The sequence below is a fragment of the Ceratotherium simum genome, chromosome X (genome assembly GCF_057802395.1).
Source record: "Ceratotherium simum simum isolate JZ-2026a chromosome X, ASM5780239v1, whole genome shotgun sequence".
Classification (NCBI taxonomy): Eukaryota; Metazoa; Chordata; class Mammalia; order Perissodactyla; family Rhinocerotidae; genus Ceratotherium; species Ceratotherium simum.
In genome coordinates, this window is record NC_141940.1 from 116,986,800 (window position 1) to 117,011,640 (window position 24,841).

At 40.2% G+C, this 24,841-nt stretch overlaps 1 protein-coding gene across 5 annotated transcripts in view; it reads right to left on the reverse strand.

Annotated features, from left to right (window-relative positions):
- Positions 1-331: 331 nt before the first annotated feature.
- The window catches only part of ZRSR2 (zinc finger CCCH-type, RNA binding motif and serine/arginine rich 2), a 31,373-nt gene continuing 6,863 nt past the window's right edge, over positions 332-24,841 (reverse strand). For all 5 annotated transcript variants that reach the window (XM_087426370.1, XM_087426368.1, XM_087426369.1 and 2 more), the window contains 9 exons: positions 24,320-24,398; positions 18,080-18,188; positions 17,783-17,869; positions 14,637-14,675; positions 13,899-14,017; positions 7,864-8,077; positions 3,994-4,049; positions 3,113-3,222; positions 332-825 (listed from right to left, as the gene is read on the reverse strand). In XM_087426370.1, the coding sequence (XP_087282496.1) occupies positions 350-825; positions 3,113-3,222; positions 3,994-4,049; positions 7,864-8,077; positions 13,899-14,017; positions 14,637-14,675; positions 17,783-17,869; positions 18,080-18,188; positions 24,320-24,398 (1,289 nt within the window). In that variant the 3' untranslated portion in view covers positions 332-349. The remainder of the gene's footprint in view (positions 826-3,112; positions 3,223-3,993; positions 4,050-7,863; positions 8,078-13,898; positions 14,018-14,636; positions 14,676-17,782; positions 17,870-18,079; positions 18,189-24,319; positions 24,399-24,841) is intronic.

Here is a 24,841-nt window from a genome sequence, read left to right on the forward strand (position 1 = left end):
AAAAAGCATATTCAACTGTAGCCATATATGATCTTGATGTAAAAAAAGTGTGTACACACCCATAAGAAGAGAAAAAAGACTAGAGCAATGCTCCAGTGTTAACTGGTTGTTAACCTTTAAGAGTTAGGATTACAGCTAATCTTCATGTTATTTATATATTTTATGTTTTCTAGGTTTTTTCATACTAAACACACTGTGATTATCAGAGAATAAAAGTATTTTTAAATAGGGTTCCAGGCTACATAGGGTTCTGCAAGACTTGCTAACCCATTTGAGCTCAGAACCCTCTATCCAAGTATGTAGCAGTCGTAATAAATAAGATACACATTCATTTAAGAACAAAATAGCTTTATTTGGATTTGGGACTATGAATAGTTCTGTCTCTGCTACCTGACCTCCTCCCACCATGACTCCTGGACCTCGAGGAGCTCCGGCTCCGGCGGCTCTGGCTTCGGCTGCCCCGGCCCCGGCTGCGGGCCCTTTTTCTTCCTCCACTCCGTGAACTGTGCCTTTCCCGACTTTTTGACGTGTGTTTGTGAGATTTCTTCCCTCTGTGACTACTTCTCCTTTTTCTCTCTGCTTCCCCATTTCTTTTGTAGGAATGGGCCGGGCTAGGGCTTCTCCTCCTCCTCGGCCTGCTGTAGTATTTGTCATGGTGGCCCATCCTCTCTCTCCTCTCCAAGTTCTTACTGAAGGAGGAGCCAGTCCGATCTGGAGACAGGTAGATGTCTCTGTTGGCTTCCCAAAATTCATTGTTGGGATTTCTGAACACATGGAGAAAGTTGCAGTGTTTTCCTCTTGGACATTGTTGTATTTCAAATAAACCTGCAATGGCACAGTAAGGACATAGCATTTATGGCTGGCACCTTATCCTTTTTAGAAGGTACATCTCTGATGTTCAAACATGATAGAACTATTTTCTCCTGTGTATTACTTAATTTACATAAATTGATGTCATAATTTTGGTTCCCAGAATTTCAAAAACATTCAATGCTCTAACAAATGGCACTGTGGAAAGTAACAAATCAGAAGTCTGAATTAACTAGACTACCCCTTTCCCCTACTCGATTCCAGTGTGGAGTGCAACCAAACAAATGGTGGCCACGTTATTTTTTCTAGGGTTTCCATCCCACTGATTGACAATGTAGATCCCTAATTAACATTGAAGAACCAACCCTCGGAGCCCCCGTGGCAGCGTGCTTTGAGGGCGTGGTGGCAGCAGGACAGATCCCTAGCCAAGAGAGAGAGCCTATTATAAGTGAAGGATCCTGTATTTTCCTTTACACTTTAAGAAGATGATACACATTGGCCTAATGCTTTAAATTTACCAAGTGCTTCTAATATGGAAGATTCTTGTCCAAGGTGAAATCTACTTGAACTTAGAGGTCCTTTTGGGGTTTTCAAGGTTTTTTTTTTTAAAGCAATAAATTCTCCAACTATGTAAAACAGTTAAAAGTGAAATACCTCCATACTACCTACTATATACAAAAAGTCAGGGAAAATGGATCAGAGTCCGAAATGTAAGACATGAAACTATAAATCTCTTTGAAGAAAACATACAAGTAAATCTTCGTGACATTGAGCTAAGCAATGGATTCTTAGATATGACACCAAAAGCACAAGCAAAAAAAGAAAAATAAATAAATTGGACTTCATCAAAATTAAAAACTTACATGCTTCAAAGGAAATGATCAAAGTGAAAAGACAACCCACAGAATGGGAGAAAGTATTTGCAAATCATATCTGTAATAAGGGACTTGTCTGTAGAACATATCAAGAACTCTTATAACTCAATAATAAAAAAATATAATACCTAATTAAAAATTGGCAAAGTATCTGAATAGACATCTCTCCAAAGAAGATACACAAATTGCCAATAATAAGGACATGAAAAAATGCTCAACATCATTAGTTACTAGGGAAAATAACAAAGCTGTTATTTAAAAAAACAAGTGAAATAGTCTCCTGCTTTGGGGGGGTCAAAGTCACACTCAGAAGCACCTCACTGAAATCACACTGGCCCTCCAGGAGCTGACAAAAGTAACCGCTTTTATGGAGAAACAGATCCATCTTTTTCAGCCCCCAAGCCTTTAAACTTAAGGTGTAAAGCAAGGAATTCTAAAATCTTTTTTTTTCCTTTCAATAAATGATTTTATTTATTTATTTTTTTTAAGATTTTATTTATTTATTTATTTTCCCCCCAAAGCCCCAGTAGATAGTTGTATGTCATAGCTGCACATCCTTCTAGTTGCTGTATGTGGGACGCGGCCTCAGCATGGCTAGAGAAGCAGTGCGTTGGTGCGCCCGGGATCCGAACCCGGGCCACCAGCAGCGGAGTGCGAGCAACTAACCGCTAAGCCACGGGGCCGGCCCAATAAATGTTTTTTAAGTGACAGCTTCCATTAAGACCAGGTTGCCAAAGATTCAGACTTTATAGATTTTTAAATAAGGTTTTAAGCAAGTGCGTGCAAAGCAAAGGGGAAGAGAAGTGCCCCAGGAGGCATGGGGGGAGCTCCGTCTCTTTGCTTCCAGGTACTTCCACAATAAACAGTTTGGCTAAGCCCATCTGATAGAAATCAAAACAGAATGAGCCCTTGGGGCCGGCTCCGTGGCTTAGCGGTTAAGTGCTCGAGCTCTGCTACTGGCGGCCTGGGTTCGGATCCCGGGCGCGCACTGACGCACTGCTTGTCCGGCCATGCTGAGGCGGCGTCCCACGTACAGCAACTAGCAGGATGTGCAAGTATGACATACAACTATCTACTGGGGCTTTGGGGAGAAAAACGGGGAAAAAAAAAAAAAAAAACAGAACCAGCCCTTCAGAACTGCTGGCTACTCAGAGGACTGACTCATTTCCTGATCGGAGGCCACTGTACGATGAGTCAGGCCGACTGAACTCGCCCTCACCAGATCCTCCAGCTATAATCAGTCTCTCCTGCCCCAAAGCATGTATTTCAAGTAAGGCAGGAAATGTTATAGGTAATGTTTTAGCTGGCAGAGATGACAGAAGATTCAGTAGGGATAAAAGTGGGGAAAAAACAGCTCCAGTGAGGGGAGCCAATGAATAGAAAACACTTCTGAAACAGGGGAAAAAAGTCATCATGTTGTATTTTACCACAAATTGCCATCTTCCATTGGGTCACCGGGCAGAATTCGCACTGAAGCTGGCGTCCTGCATACCACCGTCCATTAAACAGAGAGAGGGCTGTTTGGCATTCTTCTTCCCTTTAAACCACAAATTAAAAGATGCACTTTACAGCAACTTTCTAACATGTAGATTAATCCTATTGTTCATTAACCCTTTTATTAGTTTATTGTAGGACCACCAAGTCCACTGCTTCTGTACTACCTATGGCATCCTCAAGAGAGCATTCAAGCTCCTAAAGCTCACAGTTTATTCAGGAACCCTTTTTACTAACCCTCGGAGAGGTTCGGATGCATGGAAATTGGCTTGAGTCAAAGCTTCTTAAACCAAAAGACTGGACCATTAAAAATGCAGAAGCGTTTTCCATTGTCAGAGCCTGTTCTTTCTCAGCTTGGATGCTGTTCTTGTTATTACAATGGTGAATTTAACCCATTAGTCATGGCACGGCCCAAGCAAACAGCAAGACAAGCAGAAATGATACATTAACTGCTTTCTTAGTGGGCCAAATGCACGCTGAGATTACTTGGGGCTTCAATTTCTGGCTCTTTCAATTTATACTTTTCTATTCTCTGTTCTAGTTATCCCTTTTCTGTTTGTATTTTAACTATTAAAATTATATAAGTAAAAAAACTATATTGTAAAAGATTCAAAACTATGTAAGTATACAAAGAATGAAATACAAATGTATTATTTTCTAATCTCTGCTATATTTCTATATCAGCTCTTAAAATTTACATTTTTAAAAATACTACATATGAAAGCTATATATTTAGTGGAAAAATCTCAGAGGTCAACATAATTACAACACTATACTGACAAAACATAAAGATGTTTATGTTCAGAATACTTACGATTGATATTGAACATACACATTGCCCCTCAGATGAGGTTCCAAGTTGCAGCTGACCTAAGGAGCAATGAAGAAGTCTATCATTAAACAAAAAACAACTAAGGAAAAGAAGCCCACCAGTCATCAAATGCACTTTGTCCAGGCCAACAGTACCAAAAGTAGCTATCAATTGAAGATTCCAAAATCGAGATACCACCCCACTCTCACGTCTATTTGAGGCATACTTCAGCACACAGCAGGCCCCAATTACTGATCCCTGTTGATCCAGATTCTGTTTTTTTCATAGATATGAAATGTCTCACACATGCATAAAAATACAGAGAACAGAAATCAGCCCACATATACACCACTCAGATTTAACACTAACATTTTCCATTTTTGACTGAGAACGTTTAAATACGTAAAATATTAAGGACCCAGTCAAAGCCCTTCCATCTAGTTCTTCTCCCTCCTCCATCACAGAGATGAGCACTAACCTGAGGCTGGGCATCTCCTTCACATTCCAAACACACACACACTCCTGTCTACAGAGACACAAGTATCCATAGCCACACACACACACACACAGGCATAGACACATATATCATATGCATGCCATAAAAGATATAGATTATGTATAGATATAAATAGAAATGTATGTCTATTATGTATATATGAGTATACACATATTTATGTATACATATGTAAATATGTATATATATTGATAAACAATGTATAGTATTGTTTTGTACATTTTAAAATTTTGTATAAATAGTATTTATTCCACATTCTTGTTTCAAAATGTAATCATGTAAATTTAATGACTCATTTTAACTACTGTATACTAGATATGTCAAATTATCAATTTATTTATCCACTCCTCTAATGATAGATATCCAAGGTGCTTCCAATTTCTCATCAATAAACAGTGCTGCAGTGAGCATTCCGGACTGCATCTCTGCGGGTGTGAGGATTTCTTGAGTGTGCATAACCAGAAGGAACGTGCCAATTTGTAGGCTACGTGTACCTTCAACTTCACCAGGTACTCACAAACTGCTCTTTGAAGTGGTTTTACTAATTTACACATATCTTCGCCCACTCTTGGTATTAATAGCGTGTATAATTTCTTACCTGATAGGTGCGAATAATATCTCCCTTTTTTTGTGTATGAGGAAGATTAGCCCTGAGCCAACATCCATTGTCAATCCTCCTCTTTTTTGCTGAGGAAGATGGGCCCTGGGCTAACATCCGTGCCCATCTTCCTCTACTTCATATGGGACGCTGCCACAGCATGGCTTGATAAGCGGTGCGTGGGTCCGTGCCCGGGATCTGAACCCGAGAACCGCTGGCCGCCGAAGCGGAGCGGACAAACTTAACCGCTACGCCACCAGGCCGGCCCCACAATATCTCATTTTAATATGCACTGTTCCTATGTACTAGTTAGGTTGAACATTTCTTTTTTTTTTTTTTTTTTTAATTTTTATTTATTTATTTTTCCCCCAAAGCCACAGTAGATAGTTGTATGTCATAGCTGCACATCCTTCTAGTTGCTGTATGTGGGACGCGGCCTCAGCATGGCCGGAGAAGCAGTGCGTTGGTGCATGCCCGGGATCCGAACCCGGGCTGCCAGTAGCGGAGCGTGCGCACTTAACCACTAAGCCACGGGGCCGGCCCTAGGTTGAACATTTCATCATTTGCCTTCAAAAATGACAAATCTGATTTGGTTTTATATAATGGTATAAAAAGGTCCTCAAATATTCATACTAATGTTTAGCTTTTATTTTCAAAATGAATCTATAATTTTACAAATTCATTCCAGAGCATTTTTATTAAAGCATCCAAAAAGAGGCGGGACCTGCAGTGACTGACAGTTTGTAACACCACCCTTAGAAGGAAGACTGAAAGGCCTCAGGAGGCCATGGCAACTGTGCCAGGGACCTTAGAGATCATTTAAGCCAGTGATTCCCAAGGACCCATTATGAATTTTCCATGACGAATTTGATGTTCTGGAAATTTTCCTAATAAAAATTTACTAAACAGCTTTCCATTTATAACTGCCAGTGTGATTAGCACGAGCTTGGCTGACAGAATTCTAAACAAAAGGAAAACATACACGGTGGTTAGCGGGTGTGGCCTGACGCAGGTAACACTGTGACTCCCACTAACCAGTCGGAAGTTTTGAGAGCAGCTCCACCACTAACTTCACGGAAGCACTATAATGTAGGCACCAGCGAGGGAAACGACTGATGTTGTCTAATCCCCTTACTTTCTGGATGAGGCAAAGGCATGAACAGGTAAAGTGACACGTTTGAGAGCCCAGAGCTAGTCAAAGCACACTGGCTCCTCGGCAGCGCTTCTAACGTGGTACCGTGTCGTGTGTGGCCAGGCGCTTCCACTGGAGTGTTTATTGGTTGTGTTGAGAAGTAGTGCGAAGACAGGAAGGCCCCCGCAAGAGAAACAAAAGGTAAAGGGGAAAGAGAAATTGTAAAAGAATTTTTAAAAATCTTGAAATCAGTAGAAAGAAGTATAGACTTGAATTCCACAAGTGCTGCTGGTTAGCATGGCTCTGTTCCTTGGCTGTTCCACCTTTCCACTGTCATTTCCAACTGGCAGAAACAAACCACAGCTTTATTCCTATCTTTTTCCAAATTATGGGACATTTTCCCCACCCTAACAACAAAATTATTCAGGTTCAGATCTGATCAAATCACAGACAAAGTAGGTGGCTTCACTATGTTAGGAGTCAACTACTGGGTCCAGGAGCAGCAGCTATTACATCTGACTTGACTCTTGCCTTAAGGAATGTTTTAAAATAATTCTGTGTAATCTGAATGCCTCTTTTTCACCCCATATGCTGCATCACCTGGCGGTCTAGTGGTTAAGATTCAGCGCTCTCACCGTTGCAACCCGGCTTCCACACACCCATCTGACAGTTGTCACACTGTGGCAGCTGCGTGTGGCTGTGATGCTGAAAGCTATGCCACCTATATTTCAAACACCAGCAGGGTCACCCATGGTGGACAGGTTTCAGCGGAGCTTCCAGACTAAGACAGACTAGGAAGAAGGGCCTTGCCACTCACTTCCAAAAAAATTGGCCACAAAAACCCTATAAATAGCAGTGGAGCACAGCAGCAGAGCATTGTTTGATAGAGCGCCGGAAGGTGAGAGGATGGAGCAAAAAGACCAGGCAAGGATCTGCTCTGCTGTCCACAGGGTCACTAGGAGTCAGAATCCACTCCACGGCACTAACAACAATGCTGCATCACAAACGACGACTTTGGGAACACTACGTTCAGTATTGCAAGTATCCAATGAATAAAAACAAGGTAAAAAAAAAAAAACGAATAAAGATTTCCGTTCTTGGGTAGCTCCAGCAAAAAAAAACATGCACCTTGGGTGGAAGTTGTAAGCAAGTCCCATCAACACAATGCAACAACAAGGGCACTCCACCTGGAAAGTGGAGTAAGTGCAGTGGTGTTACACTGTGTACACTGCAGCTCTAGATGAGACCAGCTACAGAGGAAGGGAGGGAGTGCATTCCCCATCATATGCAGCCTCTAAGGGAATGCTGGGACTGCTATCTGCAGAGGACCTTACGCAGAGAATTCATTGGCTGGAAGAGTTGGACCATAAAGGTACTGAACAGATGAAGGATCCTTTCCAGTCTAGACCCTGGCACCCAGGAACTTGTGCTAGTACATGTTTATGATTTCACAAACTACCTCTACTGCATCAGTAATGAGGGGGGTGGAAAGGGAGAGAGAAGGAAGTAACATGTACTGAGTACTTGGGTGCCCGACATCCCCCACCCAGGCAGAGGGCCCGTGCCCTAGCTCTCTCCTCCTACCAGGTACTTTGGCGGGAAGCAAACCAATGCATTACGCATGCCCACCTTGAACTGGATCACTTTCCCCACGTTCTTGAACTCAGGGAGCACGTCGTCATAGAAGTCCAGGAACTGCTGGTAGGTTTCCTCTTCGCTGTACTCCAGGCTGGCGTCGGGGTCATAGTCATCCCTTCTGCACTGCTCCATTCCAAACGTTGTAAACATGCTTTTAATAAGAAGGGTGGGACTCGATGCTGGGAAATTGTGTTTACGTGAACACCTGAATATGAAAGAAAAACTTAAATTCAGTAGTCCGATGGTTAGAAATTACACATAAAAAGCTTGCTTTAAACTTTGAGATAAAGACTCAAGTAACTTGGCTGTTTTAATTGTAAGATAATAAACCTCATTCAGACATCAAATTTCAACACTTGGGGCCGGCCGGGTGGCGCAAGTGGTTAGGTGCGCGCCTTCCACTGTGGTGGCCCAGGGTTCGCCGGTTCGGATCCCGGGCATGCACCGACACACCACTTGTCAAGCCATGCTGTGGCGGCGTCCCATATAAAGTAGAGGAAGATGGGCACAGATGTTAGCTCAGGGCCAGTCTTCCCCAGAAAAAAGAGGAGGATTGGCATCAGATGTTAGCTCAGGGCTGATATTCGTCACACACACAAAAAAAATTTCAACACTTAAGAAAACTGTTCTAAGACTGACCAATATATTGGCTCTCATTAAAATGTAAAGTTGGGGGGCTGGCCCGGTGGCACAAGCGGTTAAGTGCACGAGCTCTGCTTCGGTGGCCCAGGGTTCCCCAGTTCGGATCCTGGGCACGCACCAACGCACTGCTTGGCAAGCCATGCTGTGGCGGTGTCCCATATAAAGTGGAGGAAGATGGGCATGGATGTTAGCCCAGGGCCAGTCTTCCTCAGCAAAAAAAGAGGAGGATTGGCAGATGTTAGCACAGGGCTGATCTCCTCACAAAAAAAAAAAAAAAAGGTAAAGTTGGGAATTATTTCCAAGTTCATATGCCATTCAGCTGCGTTTTAATGAAGTTCAGGAAGTTTTATACATTGGAAGCACAGGGAAGAAGGTCCACTGGCATGACAGATTGTGGTGACAGGCACACAGATACCATATGTGGGACTCAGGAGAAAGGAACAATACGATCCTGGTTCTATACAATCTTCAACTAACCCAATGCTTAAGAGAATAGGGTAGTCTAAGAGTTTTGAGCTAAAGGAACACATTTCATAGTTTTCATGGCATTTTTATCTTTTTTCCTCTGATCCTTGCAACCCGGTAGGACAGTCGGGGCTAGTATTTTCCCCACTTTCCAAAGAAGGAAGCTGAGGCCTAAAGAAGCACACTTACCCAAGTCACATGGCTGGGGAGAGAGGAGCCAAGTGATCCCAGTTAAACTACAGACTATTGCCTGTTCATCACAGTCATGCGTCACTTAACGACGGGGACACGTTCTGAGAAATGTGTCGTTAGGTGATTTCGTCGTTGTGCGAACATCATAGAGTGTACTTTGACAAACCTAGATGCTATAGGTTACTGGACATCTAGGCTCTATGGTACTAATCTTATGGGACCACCGTCATGTATGCAGTCCGTCGTTGACCAAAACGTCTTTATGCGGAACATGACTGTATATGATATGATAAATGTAATTAATTTTTATTTAATGAAGGAGGCTAACAATTATGAAGAACAATTTCCTTTTCATAGTTTAAACTGGACCAGGTTGTACCAAAATATTTTTTAAAAATATTTTGTATGCATTTACTCTTATTTACTTCCTTTCTCCTAAAATAAAATGAGGGAAAAAAAATGTAGTTCAAGGTTCCAAATCATCAAAATCTTCCTGATTAGGTTTCTAGTTAAAAATTGGTTAAGAGAAAATTTTGAGGAAAAAAAAATCCCCAGAACTTAGGAAAAAAGTCGAAGAACAGGGCAAGTGTTAGCAAAACAATGGCCTTCAAATGACTAAATGTTTATTTAACTCATATTCACTTTCCATGTGTGTGATATACATGTGTGCACCTAGTGAGATAATGCATAGAGAATGCCCTGCACACACCATGCCCAGGTCAGATATGTGCAATCAGTGTTCATTAACGTGAAATTTTCTATTTTCCAAAGGACTCTCCTAGATTATTCAGTTAAAGACCTTGTAATGAGATCCATCTTCCCAAGTATAGCTACCGACAGAACAAAGAGTGAAGATTCAACCTGCCTGGCAGTGTTAGCAGTGAATCAGAATTTTACAAGTATGAAGCACATACAGAATTAAACAGGGAACCAATTTAAGAAGGTTAAAATTCTGCTCAGGGGATTATTATACCTGAATCAACTTGGCTCTAGTTCCCAGGGTGTCAAATGAGCATTTGTGAGTTTTGGTACTGAGCCAAAGTTCCCACTGGGCCTAGAGACAGTCCATACAATCTGAGTGTATTCGAGGCCAGCCCTACAGCTCCTACTGAAAAGTTAGCTAAGACAAAAGAGATTTCGGGAGGCAGTCTAAAGCTGTAGTACCAAGCCTGTGGTTCTCAGAATCACTTGGGAAGAACTGAGATTTCCCAGGTCCTGCCCCAGACCATCTGTTCTAAGAGTGGGGAACCCATATTTTCAAAGTAACTCCCCACCTGGGCCTAAAGGTCAGCCATGTTTGGGAACCCCTGGTTTAGGCCATACTATTTACCCATTACTCAGATACTTGAATCAAGTAAGACTGCCACAAAATCACATAGTTAGACGTGACCTTAGCCCAAGGACGGCCAATAAATGGTGTGGGTGTCCAAATGCCCCCTCAGGTAGAGCTAACTGACTCCACCTCTTTTTCTTTTCTCAAGGGAGCACTCCAGGTATCCACTACCTTTGTCCTTCATAGAATCAAGTTACATGCTAGTTAGGCTGCAATCATTTATTGAAGGTCTCTGTAAGAGACATTTTCATGAAAATTACATATGCAACTGTTAATAAAATATCTATCAAAGTTATTGTCCCCCTATCCTACTCAATGTCTTTATACAGTGTTCCTTGGGAGAAACATTTAGAATCTGACGCCTGGAAAATCTGTCTTTCCAGAGATACCACTCATTCTTCCTTTTTGGTAAGAATTACACAGCTCATTATCTGTCTGGGATGCATAAAAATCCAGGGCCAAATGTACTGCACAGTCACAGCAACTCACTTTCTCCTCCTTTCCTTGCTTTTGATTTCTTTCATTAAACTTAGGGAAGTAGATTGTGAGCCTTCTTTAAATCACTTCTGGAAATAAGTGAGGTATAAATAACTACTCTGATAAATAAGTCTTACTTGTCATCAGTGATTATGTTCTTTTAGGAGAAAAAATAGAACTCCCCTCAAAGCTGTGACTCCAAGAAATATCAACTCCAGAAAGGTTCTAGAATTGAACTCTGTACTAATTACAAAAACAAAACAACCAAAGAAATGCTTAGGTTATGGAAGTGTTTGTCTGATGATGTGACAAACCTTAACAGAAAAGAACAGATGTATGATGTGGAGCGAGTCACTGTGGCTCTCTGTAAAAGGAGAACAGTATCTTTGTTTGAAGGGATGGTGCTGGATTTTATAACTGAATTTTATTTCAGAACTCATCACTTAAACAATGAAACACCCAAATTGCTCTCATACTTTTTTTCGATAGTTGTGGTGAAATTTCATACACCTATGAAAATGTTAAGAAATGTTCACAAACTAATCTGACCACTGTCAATATTTCCTTGAAACAACGCTCAGGGATGGGTTTTGAGAGCCTAATAGCCCATTCCCCTTTCTACAAGTAAGTACTGACAAGTGATTTCCTGAAACCATACAAGACATCTCCCCTTCTCTCACTTATGCCCAACAGGAGAATCCAGAATCAGATGACCACAAGTTTTAAAATTCAAGGAAATGTTAGGGATATATCATAAATGAGGGATCCTGCAGCTAAAAAACCTTAAATGCAATTTGCTTCAACTACCCATGCAAATGTGAACTCATATTGAGTCTCAGTTATCTTTCAAAGGTAATTGATTGTACATTTTTTCGTTGGTGGGGGGTGTTTTACATCAATCATTACTATTTCTGATGACATTAAACATACATTTGGGAAACACTTCTAAAGGTAGAAAGGAGAATAAAGTCTCTCTCCTTTCCTTAGTTCCCAGTTCCTCAAGAGGAGGCTTTCACTATTGACCAGATCCTGTGAATCCTTTCACAGATGTTCTGGATGTATACAATCCCAGCTATAAAATATAAAAGGAGTTCCATTTCCTACATTACTGGCTCTCAATCCTAGGGCACATTAGAAATAGCTGAGGAGGGCCGGGCCCGTGGCTTAGCGGTTAAGTGCGTGCGCTCCGCTGCTAGCGGCCCGGGTTCGGATCCCGGGCGCGCACTGACGTACCACTTCTCCGGCCATGCTGAGGCCGAGTCCCACATACAGCAACTAGAAGGATATGCAACTATGACATACAACTATCTACTGGGGCTTTGGGGGAAAAAAAAAAAAAGAAAAAAAAAAAAAAAAAAGAAATAGCTGAGGACATTTCAAAAGTAAGGCTGCCCAAGTCTCAGAGACTCTGATTTACTTAGTTTGAGGTAGGACAAAATTTTTTTTAAGCTTTCTAGATGATTCTTAATGTGCATCCAGGATTGAGAACCACTGTTCTTAAAAAATGTAAAATGGGGGCTGGCCCAGCAGTGTAGTGGCTAAATTCGCACACTCTGCTTCAGTGGCCCGGGGTTTGCAGGTTCAGGTCCCAGGCGTGGACCTACACACCGCTCATCAGCCATGCTGTGGCAGTATCCCACATACAACGTAGAAGAGGCTTGGCATAGATGTTAGCTTAGGGACAATCTTCCTCAAGCAAAAAGAGGAATACTGGCAACAGATGTTAGCTCAGGGCCAATCTTCCTCGCAAAAAAAACAAGGTAAAATGGTATGAGAGCTTAAATGAAAAAAGAAAGAGAAAGAGAAGGTTTATTTTATCAAAGAAGGAAATGAAACTAGTGGCATGGATAATTTTATGAATAAAATAATCATGAGCGACAACATACAGTTTCTCGTTAAATACATATGAATTCACCTATTCATATCCCTTTCTAGAATTAATAGGACACTAAGAGATGATTAGATCTTTTCTTCTGCAGAAGGCGCAGTAATAATTAGATTTTGTCTTGGATGGATTCATTCAGCATTATAAATTATTTACCTACTCTGAGTTGTTCATTCATAAACAAGCCAAATTATAAAAATCACCATTGCCTGGAATATAGTAGGTATTTAAATATTTGCTAAATGAATGAAGACATCAACACTTAGTTTTCCACATAAATGTCTTGTTTTAAAAACATTGATCCAAAAGAGGCAGGGAACAAAAGTGTCTCAGAGAATAAGGGCAACAATACCAAATGAGAAGAGCAGCGAACACTCAGACTGTGCTGGCCACGTGCCCAGCACTGTTCAACAGTGCTTTCCCTGCAGTCCCTCATGTCAACCTTGCAACCCCCTTATAAGCGGGATACTATTTTTTCATCCCTGTTTTACAGATGAGGGCACTAAGGCACAGAGGGCTTAAGTAACTTTCCCAAAGTGATAGCCGCTAACGGAGTTTTTGACCCCAGGGTCTGTTCCTGCATTGGAGCAGACTGACTGAGAACGGTGAATTAGAATACTTTTCCTTCACTCACTCGGATCCTATCTTTCACAGATATCCCTTTGGGCGTGCCAATTTTTTAAAGCCTCTTTTATGCACAGTGCCATTCAAAAAATAAAGCAGGACTGCTCCATCTCTTGAAACAGATTATTTCCCCATCCAAGTTGTCCCACATGGACTAATGCAAGCACAGGAAGAAAACAAAAAGCAAAAGGTCTTCATAAAGCAGGGGAAGGAGCAGAAAGGGAGCCCGCAGAGAACCAGGGAAGCCCATGGCGGGAACAGGAATGGAGAGGCAGAGGATGGTCAGCTGGGGAACACCTGATCGTGAACATTTCAGACTCAAGCCCGTGCTGCTCCCCAAAACAGAACTCAAAAACCTCGACATTCTGAGTCACTGAATTCTGACATGATAAAGCAAAAATCAGTTACCTGTCTCCAAATCTGCAAGCTCCTGTTTTACTGTAGAACGGACAATTAGCTCGATCTTTCTCCATTACTCTTATGTCTGTGGGTGGTTCTGGATTTTGCCATGTGGTACTATTTTCCAGCTGTTGAAAATAACCATGACTTTATTGGTGGTGTAAAATTCCATGAAGAATTAAAGGTTTAAAATGTATGTCAAATATTTTGGTCAAAAATAAAAACAGATTCATTTAAGAATACACACGTTTAAGTTGTAACACACAATCAAGACCTTATATACAGTTGTCGTAAGACACGAGCTGTATGGCTCTCTTGCTCCCAGTCATCGCCCATCATCAGTCATGACTACGGCTACCAGGAGCAGTCACCAAAGTTTCCCTTCTATCCATCCATTTTGAAAAGAGTTGAAGGATTCTTTAGGGAACCACCACTGAGAGAAATCTAAGTTACTCTGAATCAAGTTAAACCACCCATTTGGGGTAAGAGTGTGTGATGCTGCTTACACACACTTGAAGAACTATAAACAAGTACCGTCCACAGGGCTGACTCACTTTTGTTCATTTGCTTTTCTTCATCAATAAACTTTCGTTGTCATTGTTGCTGTTTAAATCCCAGAGCCACAAAAATGATTCCCATACAGACCTGACTCTAAATAGCTTACCACAAAATTAACATTACTGGAAGTAGGGTTTTTAAAGAAATGTTCGCTGGTCTCAAATTCTTAATGAAAGGTTTTGAAAATACCTCATTTTCAGCCTGCTGCAGCATCTTCTGCACAGCTTCCTACAAATGGTGCAAAAATAGGACTAATGAAAATCTGGAAGTCAGGTAAGTCACACCTGGTTTCTCTGGTTAAGAATCTCATGTGTAACAACTTAAAAAAACCCATGCATACCAAAGGCTTCAGGTTCTAATTTGCTTTCTATGGCACAGATCTTCTGAAAAGCTTTCAAAGGATATATAGGTGAGAATCTTTATTCAAATAGGACATTTAATAGCTCACATTGCAAAACACAGTCTTATAATAGTTTCAGTAACAGTAATATTTAGTATATTTGAACATATATTCCACATTCTAGTTCTTACGATGGGGTATTAGTGGATATTATAAGACACAATGCTAGCTGAAACATCATAAACATTTAACAGATGCTAAATTATGACGAACAGTAATAATTAGGATTGATGAAAAATCTCAAACTTTTAAGGCAAAGGAAGCCTTGCAATATGCCAGTAAATTTTGACCTCCTTGGCATTTAAACAAGTTTTACATTATGTTTGACAGACTTCTCTGCCCTAGCTCCTTAAAGCATTACATAAAAGACTCCTATGTCCAGCTGCTTACTTGATAACTCTACCTGGTCACATAAGGGTCCTTGGAAACTTAATGTGCTCAAAACGGAACCCTTGTTCTTCCCTACCCCCACCCACCTAAATGCCCCATCTCAGGAAACGGTGCTGCCATCTGCCCACTTGTTCAAACTAAAAGCCTACAAGTATGACTTGAATTCCCCTCCTTTCTTTCCCGCCCCTGTCCATTCAGTCTACAGCTAGAGTCCCGCTGACTCTGCCTCAATACCCCCAAAGCTGTGAACTTATCTGTATTAAGCACTGCCCTCAGCCAAACCACCATCATGTCCTATCTGAACAGCAGCCTTCTAACTGGTCACCGTATTTCCACTCCTGCCTCCTTGGTCACAGCTCCCCACCCTCCTTTCTTTATACAAAAGTCAGAATGATCTGTTAAAGGTAAAGATATAAATCAGATGAAGTCACTCTCTGCCTAAAAATTCCTCAATGCCTCCCCATTACACTTAAAATAAAATCCAAACCCCTCCGTCCAATCCAGGAGGCCTTACATGATCTGACCCTGCCTACCCTCCTGACCTCCTCCCCTGCCCCTGCTGCTCTCTCCTCTGGTCTCTAGGATTAAGGCAGCCTGACCTTCTTTCAGCTCCACGCTCAGGCCTCTTCTCCCTCTACCTGGACCTACTCCCTGACATTTCTGCGCTCAGGTGTCAGCTCACACATTGGCTCCTCGGAGAAGTCTTCCTTGACCAGGCAATCTAAAGAAGTACTTCCCTACCCCAGTCACTCTATCACATGACTCTCTGCTTTATTTCTTTATAGCACTTAATATTATCTCACAGCACTTAAAATGATCTTTTCTACTTACTTATCACCTGGCTCCCCCGTCTAGAAAACTAACTCAATGAAAGAAGGGACTGTCTTTTTCGCTGCTCTGTCTCCATCTACTAGAGAAGTGTCTAGCACACAGCAGAAACACAGATTGCATATCCCTTTATATCTGCTTAGAAGCTACTTCATTTTACCCCACTTCTCCTTAATGTCTCACTAGATTTCCTTTGAAACAAAAGCCTTAGCTTTTTAAAAATAAGCCTTAGCTTTTTATCTGATGCCAGAAAGACCTCAACTGAAGAAGATTCTACTGTTAAAATGAGAATTGATTACTCTCTATAACAAAAATGATGAGCTCCAAACAATTTTCCTGCCCCCTAAAAACCTAGCGTGGTCTTGCCTCATCCAGAAAGCAGTGCACAAATGAGGGTGTCTAAAATTTGCACTGGAATTAACTGATGGCCTGAGACACAAAAACCAAAGGTCGTGGAGGCTGCTCCTACCCTACCATGACTAGGATGTAAACAAATGCATTTTCCCCATGATAAGGTGATTAACCACCCAATTTTATGCTATTCAAATTTGGCAATATTACAGAAAAGAAACATCGTGATGAATCAGTCAAGGAAAGATGAACTGTGATATCTTTGAAATAGATACACTATTAAGGAACAGAAGCAAAATATACCAAATCAATCTCTAGAAGATCCTGGAAGATAGAGAAGATATATACATACAGCTTATAGACTTTTTTTAATGCGCAACTATGTGTTAGCTATGATTGCCTTTATAGCCCAAGTTGGAAAGCAAGTCAAGATTTAATTACAAAATATTTCCTAATTCCTCAATATTTGAGTTCCTGATTTCCCTCAATCAATCAATTCTTGCTGACATGTCATAAGCGGTTAAGTCTTTTATAAACTAAATAAATGTGGAAACTGTACAAAATATTATTCTCTAAATAAGTCAACCCATATACAACAGACCCTCAGAAAAACACCATTTGGGGGCCGCCTGGTGGCGCAGCGGTTAAGTGTGCGCGCTCCACTGCAGCGGCCCGGGGTTCGCAGGTTCAGATCCCTGGCGCGCACCGACGCGCTGCTTGTTAAGCCATGCTGTAGTGGCATCCCATATAAAGTAGAGGAAGATGGGCACAGATGTTAGCCCAGGGCCAGTCTTCCTCAAGAAAAAAGGGGAGGATTGGCATCAGATGTTAGCTCAGGGTTAGTCCTCCTCACAAAAAAAAAAAAGAAAAAAGAAAGAAAGAAAAACACCATTTGCTCTAGAGTGGTACATAGTGTAAAGCAGGGGCCAGCTGCCTGTTTTTGTAAATAAAACAATAAAGTTTTATTGGAACAGAGCCACAACCATTCATTTACATATTATCTATGGCTGCTTTCACAGCACATTGGCAGAATTAAAGGTTTGCAACAGAGCATACGGACCATAAAGCCTAAAACATTTACTCCCTGGCACTTTACAGAAAAAGTTTGCCAATCCCTGGTATAAAGGGTAAGTTGGGTAAGGTTGAAGAAAAACCTTAATTTAAGGTATCTGTCACCACACAGACTCAAAGAAGAGCATCATAAGGAACCTCTAGTGTCTATCTATACTAAAAACACGACTCTTTCTAAACAAGACGACGAAGCCCAAACCCTGATATGCCTATAGCTTATTCTTCAACTCCATACAGGCCACATCTGCTCACTAAGAGGATCTGCAGTGCGTTATCCTCCTGTGACAGGAATCACCTCTCTCTCTCTCTTCTCCTGTAGCTTCTGCTCCTCCTCTTCTCTCTCTTTTCTCTGCTGCTCTTCCCATTCTTCCTTTAACTTTCTCTTTACAGGGGGAAAAAAAAACAGAAGGTAATTTTTTTTTTCAGATCTACTTTTTGAAAACATTTAACACATGGGGCAAATAAATGAAAAACTTTAACAACATTGGTAAAATGGATAATATCCTCTTTTTTAAGTTCAAGATATGTAACTCTTAATGAGAGTTGTTTTGGTTAACTAGTTAGTTAACTGGTTATCTGATTAATAGCATACCTCTTGCTCTTCCTGTCGTTTTCTAGCTGCCTCTTCCTTTTCCTTCTTTATTCTGAATTCTTCTTGCGCCTTCTGCTCCCGCAGCAACCACTCCTCATGTAATTTTTGCCTATCGATGTAATGATGGAATCAAATAAAAGAAATGGGCATTAATCTACAAACACATACACACACATATATGAGAGCAAAATGACATGTTGGGAATGATTAAACTGTCATGAAAGATATTTTCTTGAAAGCAGTTAAGTGGGGGTAAGAGGACCAGAAGATATGAGTAGCGTCTTAGAAAAGCACTAGATTTCAGCAACTATCTTCCTAGAGGGTCATAGCTTAACAACCACTACTCTCCATTTCATAGTCCATGACATCTTTTACATAAAAGAATTCCCTTTAGTTTGACCATAGTGATGTTTACGTGTCAATAAAGTGAATGATAAGTTTCAAAGCAACATCTAGTTTTTCACATTCCGAAAGTATTATCCTTCCTCTTCTATGCATTTTTAAATCGCAGGATCGCAGCACTATGAAAACCTGGCACCTTCTGCCATAAACTTTTGGACTGCTTCTCCATTCAGTTAAGAGACTCCCGTGGTTTGCCCCAAGCACCCAAACTGCCAAAAGAAAGAAAATAAAACCACATCGTGATCATGTCTTTAAAATAAAGCTACAGGTTTTAAGGCAAGACGACAAGGAGTTATAAAAATAAATTAGCGAATGTCCAGTTTAAAATGATCAATTATTTTTTTTTAATTTTTTGTTTATTGCAGTAACATTGGTTTATGACATTGTAAAAATTTCAGGTGTACATCATTGTACTTCTATTTCTGCATAGATTACTTCATGTTCACCACCAAAATACTAATTACAACCCATCACCACACACATGTGCTGAATTATCCCTTTCACCCTCCTCCCTCCCCCCTTCCCCTCTGGTAACCACCAATCCAATCTCTGTCTCTATGTGTTTGTTTATTGTTATTATCTACTACTTAATGAAGGAAATCATACGGTATTTGACCTTCTCCCTCTGACTTATTTCACTTTGCATTATACCCTCAGTGTCCATCCATGTTGTCACAAATGGCTGGATTTCATCGTTTCTTACGGCTGAGTAGTATTCCATTGTGTATATATACCACATCTTCTTTATCCATTCGTCCCTTGATGGGCACTTAGGTTGCCTCCAAGTCTTGGCTATTGTGAATAACGCTGCAATGAACACAGGGGTGCATGTACCTTTACAAATTGGTGTTTTCAAGTTCTTTGGATAAATACCCAACAGTGGAATAGCTGGATCATATGGTAGTTCTATCCTTGATTTTTTGAGGAATCTCCATACTGTTTTCCATGGTGGCTGCACTAGTTTGCACTCCCACCAGCAGTGTATGAGAGTTCCCTTCTCTCCACATCCTCTCCAACACATGTTGTTTCCTGTCTTGTTAATTATAGCCATTCTGACGGGCATGAGGTGATATCTCATTGTAGTTTTGATTTGCATTTCCCTGATAGTGATTTTGAACATTTTTTCATGTGTCTGTTGGCCATCTGTATATCTTCTTTGGAGAAATGTCTGTTCAGGTCTTTTGCCCATTTTTTAATTGGGTTGGTAGTTTTTTTGTTGTTGAGATGCATGAGTTCTTTATATATTTTGGAGATTAGGCCCTTATCAGAAGTATGGTTTGCAAATATCTTCCCCCAATTGTTAGGTTGTCTTTTCGTTTTGTTGATGGTTTCCTTTGCTGTGCAGAAGGTTTTTAGTTTGATGTAGTCCCATTTGTTTATTTTTTCTATTGTTTCTCTTGCCCAGTCAGACGTGGTGTTTGAAAAGAAAAATGATCAATTATAAAGAGTGATGTTATCTTAAAATGATAAGTGTCTCAGACATCCAATATCACAAGTTTCTAATTTACAGATGGGTTATATTTCAAAAGTCTATTAGCCAACACGGTGTTTAGAACCTAGATTGCATTTTCCCACTGAATTTGTAAAAGGAAAATGAAATACAGTTGGCCCTCCGTATCCTTGGGTTCCACATCCACAGATTCAACCAAGTGCAGATGGAAAGGCCTACAATGGCTGCGTCTGTACTGAACATGTACAGACTTTTTTTCTTGTCCTTTTTCCCTAAACAATACAGTGTAACAACTATTTACATAGCATTTACACTGTATTAGGTATAATAAGTAATCCAGAGATGATTTAAAGTATATGGGAGGATTGCTAGGTTATATGCAAATACTACACCATTTTATACAAGGGACTTGAGCATCCTCGGATTTTGGTATCCATGGGGGTCCTGGAGCCAATCCCCTGCAGATACCAAGGGACGACTGTGTAAGAAATTGTTCTATATTACTTTAGCAACATTAGGAGTTAAATAAGGTTTTATGTCTAGACTGAGGACCCAACCACAATTTCAAATACTCTATAGGAAAATATATTCCATTTGCAACTACAGATTCCAAGAGCACATCTTTTAGCCATAGTAGAGACTGGCATATTGCATATGTCAATGTTCCTGTGCATGTTACAGGGTGTATATATAGATGTTCCAGTGTGCAGAACTCTGATTTATGAATTTTCTGAGGAACATATTAATTGTAAATAAGCTGAACCAAAGTGTATATAAATTTAAGACCACAAAAAAGTAAAACATTATGAAGGTAAAATCACTAAATTTACTAAAAATAGTAACTTGAATACATTATTGAGAATTATAGAACCCTGGGCACATACCTCCATCAAACCCCTGCACTAGGAGACTTGAGCAAACTCTAGCATGGCTTCTGGCAGCATATGGCTGTGTCCCTAGGATGACCCCAATCCCCACGCCCCACATTAAAATGCCTGCCTGAGAAAGATCTACACCACCAGGAAAATGGACTATTTGCTCTAGCCAAGACCTGATGATAGGCCTCTGCCAACCCTTTCTTAGAGCATTTACTAGAAGGGGCTCATAACTGTGAATATGTGTCTCTCGCAACTCAGAAGCATCTCTCTCAAGGACCTGAGAACCATTCCTTGGAAATGTTATCATTAAGAAGGATGAGGGCTCTGTCTCCAAGTCTCTGTGGGAGGATAGAATCCTAACTTCCCTAACCGCCAGCTAACAAACACCGTGGGCCTAGTCACATTTACACTGACCAATCCTTTGCACTTTTTCACTTCTCTGACACTACTGGGCCCCCGCACCCCTCCTCCCTCATTCTCCCTTTAAAAGGCCCAAATCGCCTCTGCACAAATTGGAATGGAGCTTAGCTCATTCTCCTACTGTTAGCAGTTACTGAATAAAATCTGCTCTCATCACTTTAACTAATGTCCAGCTGTGTTTACCTTTGACCCTATATGTCTGCTTTAAAGTAGTACATAAAGCCATGCAGTATTTTCACATAATTTTCCTGTTTTTCACCAATAAAGTATTATGCAACTCATATAGGAATAAACAAAGATCAAAGGAACACAAAGATACATGTATGTGATTTAAAAGAAGCTTCTCAAATAAATGGGAAAACAAAACAAAAAAAATCCCTGCCCTATTTCATGCTATCATCTTTTTTTTTTTTTTTTTTTTTGTGAGGAGATCAGCCCTGTGCTAACATCTGCCAATCCTCCTCTTTTTTTTTGCTGAGGAAGACCGGCCCTGGGCTAACATCCATGCCCATCTTCCTCCACTTTATACGGGATGCCGCCACAGCATGGCTTGCCAAGCAGTGCATTGGTGCGAACCCGGGATCCGAACTGGCGAACCCTGGGCCACTCCAGTGGAGCGCGCACACTTAACCGCCTGCGCCACCGGGCCGGCCCCTTCATCATAACAGAAACCTATAATAATAAGAACACACAGAGTTATGACAGCCTCTCCTATCGGTTAACATTGTGTTAAGCACTAAACAGTTACCACCACATTTATTTTCCCCACTTCCATGGGGCAGGTACGATGATTGATTTTATCTCCATATTTAAGGCAAGGAAATTGAAGCTTAGAATGATTAAGCAACTTGAACACAGCTAGTAAGTAATAGGGCCAGGACTGGAATGCAGATCTGGCTGAATCCAACTCCATGTTCTCAATCATTACTACATTTGGGGGAGGGGGTGCATTTTGATAATTCCACCTATTTATGTGCTTAGGTAGATAAATTGATTACAAGAAAAGAAGCAACATTCCCAGTGAACACGCTAAATACCTAGAGAGTGTATATAAATAAAAATTTTTTAAAAGGAGAAAAAAATTTATTTTTTATTGTGGCAAAATATACATACCATAAAATTTACCACTTTAACCATTTTTAAGTGTACAGTTGAGTAGCATTAAGCACATTCACATTATTGTGTGCCACTTTAAAAAAAAAAAAAAACAACTATTCCCCCTGAAAAATACTGAAGAGAAAAAATAGCAGACTATTTGTGTCAACTTGGGATGGGGGAGGCCTTTTTAAGTCAGACACCAAGGCCAGATATCATGATGAAAGCTGACAATGTGAAAATCAAATTATGGTAAGTAATGTCATAAGCCAAGTTAGGACTGATGACAAATGAGAAAAACATACATCACACACGACAGATAAAGGATTAATATCCTTAATCAAGTAATAACATTGCTTACACAACAAACTTAAAAAAATGTATCCCAGGGCCGGCCCTGTGGCTTGGTGGTTAAGTGCGCGCGCTGCGATGCTGGTGGCCCGGGTTTGGATCCCGGGTGCGCATCGAGGCACCACTTCTCCGTTCATCCTGAGGCCGAGTCCCACATACAGCAGCTAGAAGGATGTGCAGCTACGACACACAACTATCCACTGGGGCTTTGGGGGGAAAAAATAAAATTAAATTAAAAATCTAAAAAAAAAAAAAAAAATGTATCCCAAAAGAGAAAGGTGCAAGACTTAAGCAATCTACAAATAGGTAATAAAATATATAAAAAGATATTCAACCCTACTAATTAAGAAATGTACATTTGCGGTGACAGATGGAAACTAGACTTTTGGTGGTGAACATGGTGTAGTGTATACAGAAGTCAAAATATAATGATGTACACCTGAAATTTATATAATGTTATAAATCAGTGTGACCTCAATAAATATGTATTTATCATATAAAAAAAGAAACGTACATTTGAAACAATGAAATATAACTATTCACTACAGGAGTTTTAAAAATTGAGAATGCCTAGTGCGAGTGAAGGTATGGGGAGATGGGCCCCTGGATTCACTGTCGGAGGGGCTGCAAACTGCAAACCGGGAGGCCTTCCACCTGCCCATCTACATTTTACGTGTACTTATCCTTTGATCCCAACAATTTCATTTCTAGGCATTTTCCAAAGGAAATAATAGGACAATTGCCAAGGATATACAGTCACGTGCTGCATAATGGCATTTTGGTCAACGACGGGCAGCATATACGACGGTGGTCCCATAAGATTAGTACCATACAGCCTAGGTGTGTAGTAGGCTATACCATCTAGGTTTGCATAAGTTCACTCTATGATGTTCGCACAACAACGAAATAGCCTAACAATGCATTCCTCAGAATGTATCCCTGTCGTTAAGCAATGCATGACTATATAATCATGGATCATTGCAACTTTTTATATAATAGTAAAAAACCTAAATGTGAATTAATAATAAACGGTAAATAATAGTAAATTAATAGTACATAGTAAGTGAATGTTATTTAATGGTAAATAACCTGAATGCCCATCAGTAGAGAACTATAAATTATGAACAAAGAAATTATGCTACATCCATACAATGGATACTATGTTGCCATTGAAATGGTTGAATTAGGTCTCTGCATCAACACTGAAATAAATGTCCTACATTTTTAGCCAAAAAAGCAATTTATAGAAAAATATATTATTCCATTATAGAAAAATATGTATAAATATTATTCCATTATAGAAATATACACGTACAATACATCTACACTTTCTTACATTCTTAACGGTGGCTATTTTTGAGTGTGTTGAGTTTATTGAAGCTCTTTCACGCTTTACACTTCTTAATTATTTGGATTTTTTTTCAAAAACATTTATAAATTAGCAAAAACAGTGAAAAATACTTCCATTAAAAAAAAGGACAACATCTAGTTTTTCAGCTAGAGATTTAAATAGTTTATCTAGGGTATTTTGTAAGATCTATTTTGTACAAGAGTTTATAAAGAACACCCATACTACTTAGTAAAGACTTATAATACTCAAATAAAATAACTGGGTTCACAAGAAAGGTTTCAATTAGTGCTGACCTCTCTATCTCCAACTGCTTCTCTTCTTCTAGTTGTTGTTCTTCATTAAAAGTGTCCTCCTCCTCCTCCTGTGATAGTCCTGAGGGAATTTAAATGTTTTATTATATTAGCTGAGTATTGCAAAACCTTGGTTAATAATCAGGAAGAAAAACAGATACAATCTTAAATCTTGACAATTATGGTATGAACCTGTTTTTAAAACTTTCTAATAATAAGGGTTCCAACCACCCAAATTTGGTACAATGGGAGTATCAAAAAGAACAATAATGGTAGTAGATAACACATTAGATTAAAAAAATTGATGGTTCCATAGTGATACTCAAAAAGGTGGTGGGGGTGTGGGAGGGAACATCCATCCTTACAGAAGAATGGCAACTAAAATATGTAGCAAAACTTAAGTAGAAAAGTCATTACATTTGCAATCCCACTGTAAGAACGAATTTAGACAAAGTTGCTAAAAACATTGGATGAAAGCTTGTTGGAAAGAGGATACTTATTTATACCATCTCAAAATATCAGCCC